At 40.5% G+C, this 20271-nt stretch overlaps 1 protein-coding gene across 2 annotated transcripts in view; it reads left to right on the forward strand.

Moving 5' to 3' along the window:
• The window catches only part of GRAMD1C (GRAM domain containing 1C), a 34730-nt gene extending 16104 nt beyond the window's left edge, over positions 1–18626 (forward strand). Inside the window, exons 6-13 of one of the 2 annotated variants that reach the window (XM_082839033.1) lie at positions 3739–3857; positions 5298–5440; positions 6209–6312; positions 7654–7830; positions 8958–9015; positions 10966–11076; positions 11296–11401; positions 16924–18626. In XM_082839033.1, coding sequence (XP_082695159.1) covers positions 3739–3857; positions 5298–5440; positions 6209–6312; positions 7654–7830; positions 8958–9015; positions 10966–11076; positions 11296–11401; positions 16924–17004 — 899 coding nt within the window. In that variant the 3' untranslated portion in view covers positions 17005–18626. Of the gene's footprint in view, positions 1–3738; positions 3858–5297; positions 5441–6208; positions 6313–7653; positions 7831–8957; positions 9016–10965; positions 11077–11295; positions 11402–14266; positions 15082–16923 lie in introns of those variants that run through there. The other variant, XM_082839032.1, reaches the window with a different exon arrangement.
• Positions 18627–20271: the final 1645 nt, after the last annotated feature.

Genomic DNA, 20271 nt, shown 5'->3' on the forward strand with positions numbered 1-20271 from the left:
AAGAAGCCAGACACAAAAGAGTACATACTGTGATTTCTTTATATTAAGTTCAAAAACAGGTAAAACTTATTTATGGGCATAAAATCAGCATACTAGTTAACTGCAGTTGGTAATTGGGTGGGTAAAGACTGGGAGGGGGCTTCTGGGATGCTGGTAAAGTTCTCTGTCTTGATCTGGGTAGTGGTACACGTGTGTGTTTTCTCTGTGCAAATTCTTGGAAATTTGAGATTGCAGTGTCTATGGTCTACCTTAATGAAAATACCAAAAAAAAAAAAATCCAGTTAGGAAGTTAGTTATAAAAAAGATTTTATTGATTATGTATTAAAGGTTCTATTTTGGTAAACATCTCAAATAAGCTTATAGTCAATTTGAAATTGAATTTATCCTAAATATTTCAAGATATTTTAGAAACTTTGGGAGCATGTGGTTTAGCTTGCTATATAAAATTAGAAATCAGCAGTGGCAGAGATCCATATAAGCTGAGTCATTCGACACAGTCAAAGAGGAAGTTATTCTACAATCAATTTAAATATAGTCTATAATTTAGCCATTTTATTAACGATTAGATGTTATTCCTTTTTTTGAAACTTTTATGTAAACATAATTACATATTCGTAGATTATATCATTGATATAGGTTCAGTTGTAAAGAGTAATTTTTCCTTATTATTTATAGTAGAGTAGCAAAGCAGTTTCTAATTGATAAGCTATTGAGTCTTGTGATTATATTAAGAATGTCATGTTTTTAAAAATCATTACTTTTTTCAGTTCTTCCAGTTTTTTTTTTTAACTTACTGATTTTATTTATTTTTGGCTGCATTGGGTCTTCATTGCTGTGTGTGGGCTTTCTCTAGTTGCGGAGAGCGGGGGCTACTCTTTGTTGCGTTGCGCGGGCTTCTCATTGCGGTGGCTTCTCTTATCGCGGAGCACTGGCTCTAGAGCACAGGCTCAGTAGTTGTGGTTCACGGGCTTAGTTGCTCCGTGGCATGTGGGATCTTCCCGGACCAGGGCTCGAACCCGTGTACCCTGCATTGGCAGGCGGATTCTTAACCATTGAGCCACCAGGGAAGCCCCAGTTCTTCCAGTTTTAAAAATGTATAATACCTGAGGGATATAAATCTTTTCACTCAGTAGCTTATATTTAACTTATTACATCTGTTTTGAATCTATTTTGTATCTTTTTGCCATTCATGTCTACCTGGAGAACTTGCTATTTCAGTAGAGTAGGATACATAATTTCTCTTAATTTTCTAAGATGATGCCTGTTGATATTGCACCACTATTTTTATGGCTGAAAAGGCCCACAGGAAACTAGCATGTTATTCCACGCTGGTACTAAATGAAGTTTGTTTTTTGAATCATAGCTGCATTTGGTGTCTGATATCATATCTAGCTTCAATATGGATGACTGTGTTTGCTATCTGATGCTATAAATGGCTTTGGGCAGCAAAGCCTTCTGGCTAATCACAAGTGTAAATAGTGATAGGCATGTTGCCTTTAGACCTAGAATTAGTCAGAAGGTTTGCCCCAAAAGAGATAATCTGCTTCTGATTGCACGCTATTATGTTATCTTCTGAACTTGTTACCTAGTAATCAAAGTTCTGTTTCTTGAGAATGGGTCTTAAAGTCTCCTTTCTAAAAATATCAAGAATTTAATGGGAAAGTCTAGTATGGTCAGTTATTTGTGGATTTAACCTAATTTCAGCATTAAAATGGCTACTGCTGGATCTATTTTTTTTTTTTTTTTGCACTATGCGGACCTCTCACTGTTGTGGCCTCTCCCGTTGCGGAGCACAGGCTCCGGACGCGCAGGCCCAGCGGCCATGGCTCACGGGCCCAGCTGCTCCGCGGCATGTGGGATCTTCCCGGACCTGGGCACGAACCCGTATCCCCTGCATCGGCAGGCAGACTCTCAACCACTGCGCCACCAGGGAAGCCCTGGATCTATTTTTTAATAATGATTTTAAATTATTAAAAATGATGGTAATTCTTAATAATTTTCAATAAAAATTATCTAAATTGGATTCTTCTAAATCTTTGTTTACTATTGTATGACACTACTTTTGTAATTCAAAGCTCAGTTTTAAGTCTTTTTATTCAACTTTTTAATTTTGAAAAAAATGTAAACCTTCAGAAAAGTTGCATGAATAGTATAATAAAACCTATACCCACTACCTAGATTCACCAATCTTTTTTCTTGTGGTAAAATGTACATAACATAAAATTTACCGTTTTAGCCATTTTTAAGTACAATTCCGTGGCATTAAGTACATTCACATTTTGTTGTGCAGCCATCTCTAGAACTTTTTCATCTTCCCAAACTGAAACTCTGTACCTAGTAAACAATAACTCTCCACTTCCCCCTCTCCCCAACTCCTGATGACCACTAGTCTACTTTCTGTCTCTGAAGTAGACGATGTTCTGGCACATTATGTTCAGTAGGCTTGTTGGCAACATTGGTGAAGATACAAGTGGAAGAGACACTTTCATCTTTGTTGATGGTTGCTTTGTTGAATGGTGTGCAGTTTTAATGGCAGAATTCAATGATATCTTTAAATTCTGTTGCTGATTAACAGTGGACTATTTGTATAATTTTTCTGAAACAGGCTGACATATGACTAAAATGATCTTTTGAAAAGTATTTTATAATTAATTTTATATCTCTTTCTTGGACAACTGAATAAATCATTTTTACAGCAAATTCTGTATTGTAGATCCCATGGTTTGTAATGTTGCCCTTTTAATTTGCTTGCACAATTTTTCTAGATATGCAAAAGGCAGCTTCAGGATCCCTTATTAAATCTCTAGGCCTAAGTAAATGAAAGAAGTTGAGCAAAATTGGATATATCATAAAGCCTTGCTTCAATCCTTTGATGATGGGTAGTGGGTTAGATAAATGCTCCTATGTTTTAGGACATTGATGAATAGCAGCCAGGTATACTAATTGCCTAAATCCACTGTGCCAACATTAACCAGCTTAGTCAGATCTTTGAATAGAGTTCATGGTGCTGTTACCTATATTTGCCTAGTGTTTCGCTTGTTAAAGGACCTTTGTTAATGTATGGTGCTATGTTCTAAAGAAACGTTTCCGTTCAGAGTGTATTTTTACTCACTGTGTTGTTGCTAAGTAAATAAAAGAGAATTTTGACCAAGATCTTGCCATAAATGCAGAGAGATTATTCTATAGCTTTCTTCATATAGAAAAGGTTACATGGTTTATTTATATTCCATTGCTCCCTCCTTGATTAAAGATCTCAGCAGATAAACCATTAACACTACATGATTTCTCATCGACGTGATTTCCCCACAAGTTGGGATCAGATCATATTGCTGCATAATTCAAGGTCTTGTCCTCAGTGATGGAAATGTTGAAGTGTTCCATCTCTGTTTAATAAGGCCAGCACCGTTACTTCTCTTTGTACCTACTGGGGACTTTAAAAAGAAGCCTACTGATGAAATGACTTTTAATTTTATCTTCTAGAGAAAAGAAAAAAGTTTTTTAATAGACTACAACTTAGAAGTAAATGGATCAGAGATGGGGCGTATGTCACATACAAGAAGAGTGCCTAACATGTGATTTTACTCTTGTTTAATGTTAAACTAATAACACAGTTATAAGGAAGTTAGGATTGGTCAAAAATAAAAATTGAAATAATTCAAAAACTCCCTCTTTGATTCCATTCCAAGCCATACCCCTCAAATTTCTAGAACTAACTCTTTTTATATTTGCTGTGATTAGATATAGTATCTACCCCTTGGAATGTAGAGCCTGGAGGTGACCAACTGAGAACCATGACCTACACTATAGTCCTTAATAATCCACTAACTGGAAAGTGCACCACGGCCACTGAAAAGCAGGTATGTCTATGCTGCCAGTATTCCAAAAGAATCGTGCATGTGGGAAAAGGGAAGATGCCTGTCATAGGTCCTAGTCACCAATTTACAGGACAGTTTCAACAAATAAACAGCAAGGAAAAAAATAGAGGAGAAACTGTGTACAGGTTAAAAGAGATTTAAGAGTTATATCAACCAAATTAACTCAATCCTAATTCAGACAAACCAACTGTAAAAGGGTATTTCTGAGATTTAAGGAATTGTTCATTTTTATGTGCAATAATGGTATTGTAGCTATATTTTAAAGAAGAGAATATTTATCTTTTAAAGGGATATACTGAGGAATTTATAAAAAGGTACACTGATGTATTTTCGGATGAAATTATGCTGGTATCTAGGGTGTTTTTTAAAAGTAATCTAGTCAGGCAGAGGATGGGAGTAGAGGGAGGGAATGTGGGGAGAGGTACAGATGAAACAGGACCGGGCAGGAGTTAATATTGTTGAAGCTGGTTGATGAGCTTATGAGGGTTTATTGTATAATGTTCATTTCTACTCTTGTATATGTTTGAACTTTTCCATAATAAATGGTTTTTAAAAGAACACTACTGGAATCTGATTTACTGGATCATGTCAAGGGTTAGAGCCAAACAACTAGATGGCTGCTGTGACATATGAGGAAGAGATTGTAAGATATTTAATGCTCTGTCTGCTGTGTGACCAGCATGTCACTGTCCTACAGTGGGGTTTATGTTTGGCCAGTTGTTGTTGACGTATAGTATAACTGTTCTGCAAAGTTAGAAAATATTTATTAACATCTGAATTAGTTGTGCTATCATAGTTTTTGTCGGTCAGTGTTCAAAAGGACTTAAATATTTTTCTTCCAAAGGTTTTCAAACACTTAAGAGAAGTTTTGTATTTTGAATTGGAGGGTCTTTGATGACCTTAGAGGATGGGCAGAATCGGTAAGGTGAAAATGAGAAAGATTTGGCCAGCAACCACTTCTGATGCTGTTTAGGGAAAGCAGTGTTTTGTTTGGTTGTCTCCTTCCTTCACGTTTTTGGTGAAGGGTGGTTTTGTTAAACTTTGATGAATTTTAGAGTGGGGTCCTGGCTTTGTTCAATTGAATTTTGAATTGTTTCCCTACCAGGAACATTTGCAATTCTTTATAAATTACTAACACACACGAGAGATTATGTAGTTCCTTTCTCCTCCTCATGCCTCAAAGAAAGGAAAAAAACAATTATACAGTGAAGTGACAGAGAGGTAGCGAATACTATTTCTGCAGGTCCCGTCTCAATTCATAGATCTCACAGCCAACATGGTGGCCCTTCTGGCTCTGTATATAGGCTTCTCATGTTTTTTTGTAATTGGTGAGAAGGAATTCGAGTATATAGGCACTATATTGGCAAGGAATTTGATGTATTAAACATGTACATGCAAAAAAACTTAATCTTATTTTGGCAGAGACTGTATAAAGAAAGTCGGGAAGCACAGTTTTACTTGGTGGATTCAGAAGTGCTGGCACACGATGTCCCCTACCATGATTACTTCTATACTCTGAACAGATACTATATCATCCGATCTTCAAAGCAGAAATGCCGGTTGAGGTGAGCTGCTGTAAATGAGTGTTTTAGTCAGGACAGGCTACATTGTGTGCTGGTAACGTATCAATCCCAAAATCTTAGTAGTAGCCTTACACGACAAAGCTTTATTTCTTGCTTTAAGTGTCCACCGGCAGTCCGCAGAGGGGCGGGGATCCTTACTCAAGGACCCAGGCTGATGAAGGCTTTGACCTCCCGGGGCTGCACAATCCAGAATACCTGTCATTTCATTTGCCACTGGAAGAGAGAGCTGTAGAGCTGTGCTCGCAGTCCAGTGGCCAGAAATGCTCGCAGGACCCCGTTTAATGGCAAGGGGACTGGGAGACTTGAGGAGCACATGGTGGGCGGTAAACAGCTCTGTTGCGATGGGAGACCAGAAATGTTGGCGTGTTGAAGATGGTGCTGGGCCATCACACAACTGGCCTAGTCTCAGCTAATGTAGTGACTTGTAGCTAATGTATGACCACTAGAGATTTTTTATACGAGGCATTTAGGAAATTTAAAATTTATTTTGAGCCTTTATTGCTATTTAAGTAAAGAAAATTCAGGGTTAGAGAAAGGAAAGAAATAAAATGCCAAGTTGATGAAATTTTAGCAGCGCCCAGTAATTTTTTAAAGAATTCATTATCAGTGAACAATTTTTTTTTTTAATAGTCTTAATGACTTTGAATCCTTTTGGCTTTCCGCTGAATTCATTCCTACATCTAATTGTAATGTTAATAATATAATTAAAATTTGTAAATTAAATATTCTTCTTTCTTCCTTATCTATTAGAGTTTCAACAGATTTGAAATACAGAAAACAACCGTGGGCCATTGTCAAATCTTTGATTGAGAAGAATTCCTGGAGTTCCTTGGCGGACTATTTCAAACAGCTTGGTTTGTAAATTTTTTGATTTATCTATTTTTGTAAAAATGGCATTTATTAACAGAATGGATGGATTCTTCGTTTGGATTCATAGCAGGAACTGGTAGGTGATGTTGGAATGACTCCTGCTGAAGTGGTTCCAACTACTCCACTTGGAATTTCAAAACTTCTAATTCTCATTGGTCTACCAAACACTTATATCATGCCTGTGATATGCCAGACGTTGTTCTGTGTGCTTTATAAATATCAACCTGTTTTTTACAACCCTGTGAGATGTAAGTACTATTTTTTTTTCCCATTGAAACACACAGAGAGGTTAAGTGACTTGTCCAAGATCACACAGGTAGGAGCTGTCACACTCCCTCCCTCTGTAAGGAGCCAAGGAAGCTGACTGCAGTGAGGGACTGGGTAATCCGGTCACAAGTATGCACTTGTACCCACGAAGGTCTGGAGCCTCCTCAGGCCCACATCTCCCTTACCAATGCAGCTCTCCTGGGTTTACGCAGGCCCAGCTAGCAATGGTACCACGTACATGTGTGGATTTGGTGGAGGTGGGTACTAGACTGGGGAGGTGATGTAGTTGTTCTGTTTGGATAGTCTTTAAAATATACATGAGGAAAAAACATACATATATACATATGTGAGCATAATTAATTTTAGTTAAAGGAAAGGGGGTGGCCAATCAACTCAGGGTAATTTAAGGCTTCATCATCCAGCTTGTTGATTATTTATTTTCCTTGTTTCCTTGTCTTTGGTTATTTGATTATTAAGCTCCAGATCACTAGAAAAATGAAACTCAGAAATGAGTTTGGCCACTAGATAATGAACTTCTACTGAAAAATCTGGTGAAGGGAAAGGTTAAAACAAATGTGGAAAATGAGGTTTTTATTGATAGGTTGTTGGCAGATTTTCTTTACTAGTGCTTCCTTTTTTGCAAACCCTCATTGTAAATTAGAACTATTATATGCTTCCCCTTCCTTTGAGATTGACAATCAAGTGCTATAATCTATCTTGGAAATCTTTCTAATGATCCAGTGTAAGTGGGTTGTTTCCATAACTGAAATCTCTACATTAATATTTAATATAGCACATGGCAAATTTGCTCTGATGATCCTGTCATTAATTAATACAGTTCATTCTTCCTAGAATAATGCAGCCTCATTATGGGATCATCGTACAAAACTTCTCATTAAGAGTAAAGTTTGAATCTAGGCCATAAGAATCTGAGTAATAGTTAAAGAAAGTTACCAAGGTCTAAAAAAAAGCAAACTGAGAACAAAACAGTGACCAACCCCCCAGTATCTTATAGTTGAGAAGGTTTCTCCACTATCTAAAGATTTTTTTCTTCTTAGAATCAGATTTGTTAATGGAAGAATCTATGGTAAATCAGCCCATTGAAGACCCTGGAAAACTTAGTGGCCTACGAAGGAGAAGGCGAACAGTCAACAGAACAGCAGAAACAGCTCCTAAACTTTCTTCTCAGCGTTCTTCTGGAGACCTGGGCTTAGATGCCAAAGGGGATATTACAGGTAGCTGTTACCTGGTAAACAGAGATGAAAGGTTTTTTTCCTTATAAGTTTATTTTATATGAAGCCAAATATGCCTCTTGTTTATAAGACACGCCAGTTAGGAGGTCTCCCTTTCTCCTCTCCTTTTCCAATAATGTTTGTCGAACTCTGGTTTCCTTAAAGAAAACCAATATATAAGTATAAAGGAGCAGTTACAAAATGGCAGGCATGTGGCCAGTAGAAGTATTTTACTGGGCCCACATGGTATTTTAAACCTTGGACATTTTTATGTAGAATCTCAGATCTGGCAGCCCTGGACCCACATCCCTTCGTAGCAGCAGGTGGTTGGAGCTTAGTAGTAGCTGCCCCATTTGACCGAGCGTGCACTCTCCCCAGGTCACCAGTCCCCACGGCTCTTACCCTATTGCTGGACGCTTCACTCATTAACTTCCTGCCTAGCATTTGTACACATTTGATTTCTACCCTTGAATCTACTACCATGTTTGTATGCTTTTAATCCTTATGTACTATCAGGGCCAGCCCAGCAAAATTGCAGAGATAGAAGGTGACTTTGATTATCTCTACTCTCAATTTTGAAGACATCTTGCCCCTACTAACTGTTGTTCCCTCCCTCTCAGTGCTATAAAGCTGTCATACCTTCTCATCCTTCTACATTATCAGATCCTTTGCTAAGGTTTACATCTTAGTGTGAATATGTTTTTCTACCATTTCACCTTAATAGCTCTTTAATTTTGGGACTTGGCAACAAAATTTGGGAAACAGAGAACAGGTGAGGATGATTTAAAAAGTTTTTTTTTAAGGAGGGAAGCATTATACGTAAAACTATTTCAAATATTATTTGCAGAGATGGAACTTAGCTAGAGATCATACATGATATGTTGAATTGCTTGTTAATTGTAGAACAAATTAATCTGTAATATAGGCCAAATTTGCAGAACTGATACAGGGTTTCTTTTTGTAGATTTGTTTACGAATACTCAGGATATCAAAAGTCAGAAGAGGGGTGCAGGGAATTCACTGTAAATCACTTTGTCTTTACAAATAATTAAAAAAACTTCTTTTCCAGTACTTTTCAAATGAAATTAAACAATCCTGATTCTAAATCGGCCTTTTTTTGTAATTTGCAGGAAAGAAAAAGGAAATTGAAAGCTATAACACCATCCTTATTGTGGTGATGAGTATTTTGTAAGTATTTGTGTTGAACGCTTAGTTTGCTTGTGTCCTCACTTATCTTTTAATGGTTTCCAAAAGAATTTGAATGTATTTGTATATTGTTATATAGAAATTATCACAATTTGACCAGTTTTGGCCTACAAAAGCAGTAATTTTATATGCTTCAGTCTGATAGTTTTTGAATGATTTTCAGAAGAACTGTTAAATTCGAGGGAATACCAAATACACGTTCAGTAAATGTTTTCGTTTTTTAAAGTAATCTGATTTGTTTCTACCATCATAGATTTTTAGGGAAGTACCATAAATTTAAAGGGAATTTTTTTTTTTTTTTTTGCGGTACGCGGGCCTCTCACTGTTGTGGCCTCTCCCGTTGCGGAGCACAGGCTCCGGACGCGCAGGCTCAGCGGCCATGGCTCACAGGCCCAGCCGCTCCGCGGCATGTGGGATCTTCCTGGATCGGAGCACGAACCCGTGTCCCCTGCATCGGCAGGCGGACTCTCAACCACTGCGCCACCAGGGAAGCCCAAGGGGATGTTTTTATATGCAGGCTGATGAAATCCCAACAATGCTATTTTATTTACTCTACTTGATTAGACCAGTGGTCCTTACCCTTTACTGTGCATAAGAATCACTTGCTGAAATACAGATTTCCCAGCCCCAGTCCTGCAGATCGAGTCAGTGGGTCTTGAGTAGGGATCAGGAATCAGTAGTATTCTAAAACGCACGTGCAGGTTATTCTGACGCAAATGATCTGAGGATTGTAGGGTGAGAAATACTGGGGCAATTCGTCTGAATCTCAGTGTTCTACTGGAATCTACTCAGCCAGTCTTATTTAGACTACTGTTTTCTCCATGGCTGTACTTGGATCTTGAGGTAGTCCATCACATTTAATTGAATTAGTTCTGACTGGATGATACACTCTGGGTTTTGGAATGAAGTTCTTATATCAGCTGTTTTTTCTAATTATAGATTTCAGAACATACAAAATGTTTGTTGTGCCTTTTGAGTTTTATAAAAGGTTTTCATATTCTGCTTCCATTGGTTTGCTGTGATGATTTTGAATAGTAAATATTATCTGTGATCTTTTGTATTACTTTGTAGAAGATTTACAGTCAGATGTTGAAATGTTGATCTATACCCCATTTCAGTGACACAATAATTTCATAGATTTGATTTTCTTGCTACTACCTTAGTTTTCATTCAAGAAAAATCTTCTGGATGGGTAAAAGTGAATATGATGTATTTTTAAGGGCAAGTCAATATTTTAACAGAAAAAGTCAGAGAGATATGATGCCACCTATGTATTTGCATGTATGTGTAATGAGATATGTTCATTCACTTGAAATACTATTGTGAGAACCAACAGAGTAAGTTTATTTAGCAGGTAACATTTTATATATGATCCAATTAATGTATGTTTGGGATTTGAAATTTTGTCTAAGTTGAACTAGAAGAAATTTTTGCTGAATGGTGATTTTGTGAATGTGAATTTGTTTTGGCTTCTGCTGAGAGTAAGAGGTACATCATGATCTATCTAAGATCAAATCCATATTGATCTTCATTTCCTTTCTGAAGTGCAGTATTATGTATGTGTAATTGCTTAAGACAAAAGCCCCCAAAAATAGATCTTGAAAGCTAACATGGTAGATTTCTCAACCGGTGGTCGCACATCCACACTGGCTGGGATTGCTAGCAGAGAAGAGACGTCAGGGACAATCCCAACCTGCTTGTTTGGGGACTTTATTGTCACTAGTTATCTTCTAACTGTTCCCTCAACATCCACTGAATACTTACAAATAAGTATTTCATACAATAAAATAGGGGTAATTGATTTAAATAATAATAATTGGAAACTAGTCTGGATAATATACATTTTTGAAGGTGTTGTGTGTCTATTCTGTGCCAGCAACGCTTTAGGTCTGAGTAATAGTGGATTAACCAGGTCTGATTTGCTCTGCCTAGTTTGCTGTTGCTGGTTTTATTGAATGTGACGCTGTTTCTGAAGCTGTCAAAGATAGAGTACGCTGCTCAGTCCTTTTACCGTCTTCACCTCCAGGAAGAGAAATCTGTTAAGTAAGTCTTCTTCCCTCGCAACCTATTATGTCAATAATTCCTTTGCTGCAGGGAACTTAATTCCAATTTTAGAGATTTTGATCTGCCAACTATTCTCTAGTCATACACTTTTTTGTTTACTTTTTTGTTTTATTTGCAAATTTGTAGGGCACTATGATTTCTAGAGATGAAAGCCTAGAAGCTATTCCTTTGATCTTTAAGATGGTATTTTTCTTTCAGTTTAGCCTCTGATATGGTGTCAAGAGCAGAAAATATTCAAAAGAGCAAAGATCAGGCCCATCGCTTAAAAGGAGTGCTCCGGGACTCCATCGTGATGCTGGAACAGGTCAGCACCTCTGCGTACCACGTTACTTAGTAGTCATCCCAGTGAATCAGCTGCTCCTCTGGTTGTGAGAGAATATTTACTGTTCCATTATTTGAAGAAATCCCCCTCCTAGAGGCATCTACCCTTGCCAGTTTCTGGATTATACATTTTATAGTCACTGGTACTTTTTGTTTTTAACAAAATGGTAACGTACTGTACTTACCATTGCATACTCTCTTCTTTCAATTAGTAATATATTTTGAAGATGTTTCCCTATCAGCTTGTATACATATACCTCATTCTTTTTATTGGTCCTTCTATATAAAATTTCACGCTCAATATCAGCTTTTTATAGAAGTGGTAGACTGCTCATTATTCTGTTTTATCTATTAACCATGCTCATTATTTTGTTTTTAATCTATTAACCTGCTCATTATTTTGTTTTTATCTATTAACCATGTATCATGGAGACGCTTCCATATCCTCTTCTTTTAACAGCTGCATTAGAATTCAACTGTACATATGTGGCATAATTATTTTACCAGTTCTCCACTGAAGAATGAACCTTTAGGTTGTTTTGGTGTTTTGCTATAAGCGTTCTCTCTTGAACATAGTGTCATCAATGTGTGCTGCTCGGTTCTGTGAACCAAAACTTAGGATTCCCTTTGAAAAATGAGGACTAATACTTCCATTATAATATAATACATGTGTACTTTTCAAAATTGAAAAATAGAGAATAGAAGAGAACCTACTAGCATTCAGACATAATCACTTTTAACATTTTGTTTTATTTGCTTCCATCCTTTTCTTCTATGCATTGGTTTGTTTTTTAGAAGATTCAATTATTGAGCATTTCTTAGAACATCATGTGGGGCACTAAAGGTGCTTCCGCTAGGCACTCTTCAGAGGCACAGTGCCTGCAGTTAGTAACTTTCTCCTCCCCCTCAGCAAGGAGTAGATCATACTCTCACTTTTCTTCTCATCCTCTCCACTCATTTCCTGCTGACTCTGAACTCATGACCATGCCTCAAGGAGAAAAGAGACCCTCCCTCTCCTTCTATAACCAGATCTACAGACCTTCCCCCGTCGCTGCACCCGTCCTGCTCTGCACTCCATTAGAAGCATCGCTCTACCTGTGGGACGCAAGTCCCAGCACGAGTTGGCAGGAGACTCCATCTACCCCTCTAGCTTCCCCATCTTCAGACTCCCTCATTCAGCTGTATCTTTCCATCAGCACCTCCCCTGCTCTCTTATCTCCTCCATTAGAAAACCTGCGTCATCCACATCCTTCTCTATCTGCTCATCTATCGCTCTCCTCCCTTTCACCGTCAGGCACTCTCGGAGTTGCCTACTCTGGCTGTCACTGTTTTATCGTTTATAACTCCTTCACTTTTTTGAGGTTTTATTTTCACCAAAGTCACTCGTTCACATGAAGAGTTAACTTGTTCTACAGGGTTGTTTCAGAAAAATAGCAATCCTGGTATCCTCTTCTCCATTTCTTTCCCAAAGACTACAATCTAACTCTCCTGGTTTATTCTTCTGGTGTTTACCTCCATATTTATAAACCACAAGCATGTGTTGATACTTCTTGATTTTTCAGTTTTAGACGTTATCTTTTGACTTCCCGTTATGGAGACTGGGATTTTGTTTTCTTTCACCTCTTCATGCTCCCATTTCTAATCTCCCGTCCTCCAAAGGAAGTTGTAATTTTGGTTGGATCAGTATTCAGTGTTGGCTGTGTTTTGACTAAGTTTACTGTTCTGAGCTGAGCCATAGAATGAACCGTGGCTACTTTTTCTTACCCCTGAAATTGTCTTCTTATTACAGTTGATTATTTTATTGTACTGTTTATAAGTGTTTCATGCCCTGATGCTCTGTCTCCTCTCATCATCTTCGGTCACCTCAGGTTTTCGATCCATGGAGCCTCTGACGGGCTCCAGGCAGGGCCAGTGGCCCTCTCTGCAGGTGCACAGCTATCATCTTGGGGCTCCTGTTGCCCACCTCCTGTTTCCCGTATCCCATGTTTTCTGCTTTCTTGGTTTCCTCCCTCCTTTTAATGGAGCATATCCTCTAGTAGCTTCCTGAGAAAGAGGGTATGGAGGTAAATATTTTAAGACTTCACCTGTCTGAAATTTTTTACTCTGTCCTTCCCCTTTGATTAATTATTTGGCTGGGGATAGAATTCTAGCTTGGAAATAAGGTTCCTTCAGAACATTGAAGGCATTGCTCCATTGCCTTTTGGCTTCCAGTGTTACTCCTGAGAATTCTGAGGCTGTCAGATTCCTGATCCTTTCGTCTGGAAACTGGTGCCCTTTCGTCCTGGGATATACTGAGCTGTGTGGCTGATGATTTCCTCTCCTCCACCTTCTCTCCCCTGACTTTCTGTAGCACCTGTAATCAGGTGTCTGCCTTCTGTTGGACAGGTTGTCTAACCTTACCTTTTCTTTCCAGCTTCCATCCTTTTGCCTTTTTGTTCTACTTCCTCAGAGATTTCCTCAACTTAATCTTCAAATTCTTTTACTGAGTTTTTCAGTTTTTGCTAACAAGTTTTTAATTTCAAAGAGCTGCCATTCCTCTGAATTTTCTTTTTTAATGGCATTTTGAACGTTTTAAGTGGCCATAATATCTTTCTCTCTGACCATATTACTGATAATTAACAACATTTTTTTTTTTCCTTCTTGCATACCCACATTCCAGCAAGGTCCTTTCCCCCGTTTTGATTTCTATCCTTAGGGTTAGAGGATTTCTTTAGATGTCTGTAGTCCTTCGCTTTCTGCTTGTATGCATCCAAAGTTCTTATCGTGTGGGTTGGGCTGGTCTACCCTGAACTTCTTGGTAGATCTGGCTGGGCCGTTGGCTAAGAAATCCTGATGTCAGTATCTTTAGGTTTTTTCTCTTGGATTGGTCAGTTTCCACAGAGAAGACTCTTCCAGTCTCCTCCCTGAAGGACTAAGGGATGGCTGCCAGCATTTTAGGTGAGTGAGAGTAGAGAGATTGAGGAGGGCAGGGCAAAGGGATGATCTCAACGTGCAGTATACACGTTTTTGTATAATCCCCATTTTTGGTATGGTACTGCTGTCTTTAACGATGTATTGGTGTCCTCCTGGCCAGACTGCCAGAGACCCTCTTTTTTTTTTTTTTTTTTTTTCGGTACGCGGGCCTCTCACTGTTGTGGCCTCTCCCGTTGCGGAGCACAGGCTCCGGACGCGCAGGCTCAGCGGCCATGGCTCACAGGCCCAGCCGCTCCGCGGCATGTGGGATCCTCCCGGACCGGGGCACGAACCCGTGTCCCCTGCATCGGCAGGCGGACTCCCAACCACTGCGCCACCAGGGAAGCCCAGAGACCCTCTTTTTTATCCTCTCCAGAAAATAGGACTTTAGACTTCTGCCCAGGTAGTAGGAGAGGCCACATGTCCAAAAGTTCATCCAATCCTTATTGCAGTCCCTTCCTCTTTATCCCCATTTGCAGAGGTGCCTGTCAGTTCCTGAGGCTTTAGAGGATTCTTCAGGGTACATTTGGTTGGTTCTCAGCTTTCCCTACTGTTAGCTTAGGATTCAGAGTTTTCAGGGCTGCTAAGTAATCCATCCGCTATCCAGTTTCCAAAGTTGTGTTGCTATTGTCACCTTTTCTGTTTTCCTCCGTCCTTGTGGACTTACGTCTTAAAAAAAATCCCTTTACCGTGCTTTTGGTGGTGTTTCAGGAGGGAGAAAAATTGGATGCCTGTATTTAATCCGCTCACTCACTCTTCAGCTCACACTGTCTTGATTTCTTCTCCCATATCTTCCACTGATACTGCTCAAGCTAAGCTCCCCAGTGACCTCTGGCTTTTAAAGTTAATAAACCTTTTTTTTTTTTTTAACTTTTCATCTTACAGTGCCAGCATTTGACAAAGCTGACCATTCCTTTCTTGAAATGTATCTAATCTTCCCTGCTTTGGAACCATGGAAAAAAACACAGCTTTATTGTGATATAATTCACATAACATAAAATTCACCTTTTAAAGAATTTTTAGTGTATTCACAGGGTTGTCCCACCATCGCCACTATCTAATTCCAGGGCATTTTATCGTCCTCTAAAGAAGCCCTGTACCCATGAGCAGTCATTCCCATCCCTCACTCTCTCAGCTCCTGGAAATCACTAATCTACTTTCTATTTCTATGGGTTTGCCTGTTCTGGACATTTCATATAAATGGAATCATATAATATACGGTCTTTCATGCCTGGCTTCCACTTAGCATAATGTAAAACTGCTTTTTGCTGGTTAAAACCATCTCCGCTTCCTGAGCTCGTCCCCTCCCAGTGCTGCAGGCTTTTCCGTTAGATTCTCTTCCCTTCTCCTTCACTGCCCTCTAGGTGATCTTAGCTGCTCCCCTAACTTGGAATACCACATGCGCCAATGGCTCCCAAAGCATGTCTCTCACCCTGACCTCTTCCCTGAGTCCAGACTCACACAGCCACTTGCTGACTTGGCGTCTTTACCTCGAGACTAACAGGCATCCCGAACTGATCATGTCCAAAACAGAATTAAGTTTTCATCTTGAGCCAAACCTAGTTCTCCTCTAGTTGACCTAATTTCAAAAAATGATACTACTATCCTCCAGTTGTTCAAGTGAAAATCTTCATACAGTGTGTAAGTATATATTTATCTGTGTAATTATTCATTTTAGTTCTGAGTCTCTCACTAGTCTGTAAGCTCCATGAAGGCAGGGACAGTGCCTATTTGGTTCACCATTGTATACCCAGTACTTAGCACAGTGCCCAGCATTTAACAGGTAAGCAAAAAATATTTGTTGAATGAATGAATGAATACAAAAAAGAAATAATTTTTTGTTTTGTTTTGTTTGTTTGTTTTTTTATACTGCAGGTTCTTATTAGTCATCAATTTTATACACATCAGTGTATACATGTCAATCCCAATCGCCCAATTCAGCACACCACCATCCCCACCCCACCGCAGTTTTCCCCCCTTGGTGTCCATATGTAAGACATAATTCTTGCTCTCAAGTTGTCTACAATTTTATTAGAGATGTCAGATGTCCATGTGTATTGTTAAAGACTGTAAAGAAAAAGTACAAAATTAAGCATCAAAGTAAGTAGTAAAGCTTTAGGAGTTTAGAGGCAGGATGATTAGGGAAAACTGCATGGAAACAGTGGGACGGGTAAGTTTTAGATAGGTGAAGATGAACGTGAGCATAATAGCAAGCAAAGGCCTTGAGTGGAACTTGAGTTGTTTAGGGGATGGTGGGGAGACCACTGTAGCTTCAGAAACCATTTCAGTAAACAAGCCCTTCACTTTGGATCATTTGTAGAATAGACTTATTGGGAGGTAAAGCACACAGTAATACGTTGTAGGAAGAAGTGCAACACTACAGCAAATGAGAAGAACGCTAGCAGTCACACTGACAGATAACCGAAGGAATCAGGTGTTTTATAGTCTTTTATTTGGGCATCAGTATAGACAGAATTTTATTAAATGCAAACTTTTGGCATACAAATAATAAGAAAAATTTAAACAATCTGATTTTGAAAATTTTCTTTGCAGTTGAAGAGCTCACTCATTATGCTTCAGAGAACCTTTGATCTACTAAATAAGAACAAGACAGGCATGGCTGTCCAAAGCTAGTGATCTTAAGGACCAAAATTAGAGAGATGTGTGGAACCAAAAGAAAACGTCTTGAAGAAAACTAGAGGGTGAAGGATTTGAATTGTCATAGGAACATTTCCATATTTTCTCATTATTTGTACTTCTAATATTAACATTCTTTTGAATAACATTTATTGGAGAATTAGTCTCTGACGGCCTTAGGAATCCATCCTTTCATTTCTTATACATAATTCTAAGCTGTGAATTTATCCAGTGAAGCGTGAAATATATTGTGGATTTGAATTTCTGTGATACAAAAAGAAAATGAGACATTCTGAACTGAGTGGTATGGCCTCATTTTCACAGTGAAGTTTGAAGTTTGACACTTTATCTGTTAGTACAGAATCAGTATGTGTCCAATAGGCTGCTTTCACAGCTGAGATACATTCAAGAGGATAAAGAAGACAATATAAGAAGAAATCTCTAAATCATTACTAACTTTGAAGGATCAGTTTTCAGGCATCTATTATAACATTTATAGATTCTTGTACTATAAATATTATCAATACAATGTCTTCATTTATTTAGCGTGTAAATTCAGTAGTCAAACCTTTTGAATCTGCATGTTGATGATTATTATCTGAAAGGTTCTTCAGCCATGTGGTATCTTTATGAAAGAAATAGGTGTTTCTTCAGGTGGCTCTCAGAGGTGAGATTATCTTGCTCTTCATACATTATATGGCAGAAGAGTCAATTTTGGAAAAGGAAACATGTAGGATACCATCTCTCAAAACGAAGAACCATGCTCTGAGTTTTAAAAACTAGAAGATTATGTTAAAATCTGGGCATGTTAGTGACAGATCAAATGAATACTTGAACTAAGCTTGGCTTCAGCTTAGCAGACTTTCATGGTGGAAATGAGCCATCTGGTTGAAAATATTATAATTTGTGGACTACTTTTCAGTAGCCACGTATGGCTTCATTTACTCATTCACATGTGTGGCTTTAGTCAGTCATTTGTAAGCCAGACACAAACTTTAGCTCTTTAAGAAAGACTTTGGGGGGCATTTTCTCCCAATATAAGTGCACTGACAAGTTGTAAATCAGACATGAGCTTTGGCTCTTCATTAAAAGTTTTTAGGCATATGTGTCTCAATACAAGTGATGTCTGTGGAACAAGAGAAGGACAGTGCAGAATAATTTGTATATATTCTTACTGCTTGAATAACAATTGCCTTTAGTTAGATGTCTCTTTTTTGCCCAGTCACCCAAGCCACATGGGATTGCTAAAGTCATTTTCGAGATGCCCATAGAGAATGAAATTATTGACTGGATTAGAGGAAAAACGGGCTTCTCTGGGCGAATCTCAACTAACCTACCTTGGGATACCAGTGTACCTACCTGGAGGTTTTTTGATAAGGATTTATGATGTGTCTGACTGAGCAAAAGTGACTGGATTGTAAACTTGAAACCTTGTTCTCTGTTAATTTCACAAAAATGGTCACTGACAAGCTGAGTATTTTTGTGATATTTCTTTAAAACCTGTACTTCATAAAATACCTCAAAGAAAGTTACCAAAGTTAAGTTGCTTTGTAAATTACAACTAACTATGTATGCATTCAATTAATTGTATTTGAGCCTATGTAAATTGAATATCAATAAAACCCCAAATCTCTGAGTTGTTTTCCTTCTTTTTCGGTCAAACCCTCCCCAAACTAGAAAGCCTGTTTCTGTGAAAACGTATACATGGGCCTACACCCTTTAAAAAAAAATTTGTGCAAAAGTGAAACCCAAAGAGGACTCTCATCTTAGGGCAGTTTCGTTTCAAATATGCAGCTTTCTGGAGCAAGAGTACTAGAGAGGCCTGCTGGTCTCATGAAGAGACTGCTGGCCAGAAACCATGAAAATGAACAAGTTGGATAATTAACAGATCAGGGACAGTGACCTGGGCCTTTAAGAGAAGGTTAGCGAATTTGGGGGCGGTACGTCGGTAACATTTTGCCGTGGAGGTCTCCCCCAACGCCTGTTGCTAGCGTCTGAACGAAGACCTGCCGGCCCACGGGTCTCATGTATTTAGGAAACTCTCAGGGGTCCAGGTTTCCCGTATTTCCGCCTTCGCCGCCCCCCCCGCCCCCCCGCAGGCTCGGGAGGCTGCCCCCACGCGCCGCCCGCTGGCACCCGCGGGTCCGGGCGGCCGCCTCTGGGGCGGGGCGGGGCGGAGGTGCGGATCAGCCCGGCGCCTAACCTGGACCCGCTGCAGGAGCCCGGCCTTCGCTCCTCCGCTCCCCCGGGCGCCAGGGCCGCGGGCCGGGGGAGGGGCCTCGCCGGAGGGCTCCGCACGTGCGGGCGGGGGATGCCCGGCGACGGGGGCGGGGCACCCGGAAGCTCGCGGACTTGCCGCGCTCAGCCGGGCCGGCCGTGGGGTGGCGGGGGACACGGCGGGAGTTGGCTGGGGGCACCGCGGGAGGCGGGCGCACCGCCCCAGCGGCGGCCCGCTGTGGTCACAGGTGGGCGGCGGCGGAGAGGGCGCGGCGGAGAACGGAGCCGGGGTCCCTGAGACTCCAGCCATCGCGTCGGGAGCCCCGTGGAGCAGAGATCGGCAGACGCGTCCGCGCCTCGGGAGGAGCCGACCCTTCTCCTCTCCGCCTCGGCCTCTTTGACTGCAGCCGCACCTCGGCCCGGGAGCGCAGGTAACTTCCCTCCCAAGGTCATTCTTCGGGCTGGGCGGTGTTCTCGGCCCACCCACGTCCTCGCGATTGGCTGGGGCGGGAGAGGCGCGCCCACCTCGCGGCGGAGAAGTGGGTCTGGACGGCGACCCTGAGCGCTGCCCGGGCGCCGGGTGGCCTCTCCGGAGCCGGGTAGTCGGCCCCAGCGGATACATGCTTTGTCTCCTCCCGCAGCTCCGAGGGTGTTTCCACCCTCACCCTGGCTTCGGGCGGGGACAGCCCGGCCCTCCCCAGCCCGCACCCGCAGGTGAGTGCAGCCACCCATGCCCCGGCTGTCCCGGGCCGCGTAGTAGGCTGTCGTCATGGGAACGGCTAGCGCCCAGGCGGCGCCTGTCCTGGATGGGGACCTGGCGGTGAAGGCGCTTGGAGCCCTTAGAGCCCTAGAGCTTTGTGTCTGGCCACGCCGAGCCAGTAAAGCCTGATGAAAAGGGGACCACCTCCCTCTCTTCTCATTTTTTGATTTCTTAGGCGTTGGTGGTTAATCAGGTATAGGCTTGGATGTGCTTACAAGATGTGAGTTGTGTTCTTTCCACTTTACTTCCTGAGGGCTTCTTATGCCTCATGGTGACAGGTGGAAATC

This window comes from Leucopleurus acutus, assembly GCF_964270905.1.
Source record: "Leucopleurus acutus genome assembly, chromosome: 5".
In the NCBI taxonomy this organism is placed as follows: Eukaryota; Metazoa; Chordata; class Mammalia; order Artiodactyla; family Delphinidae; genus Leucopleurus; species Leucopleurus acutus.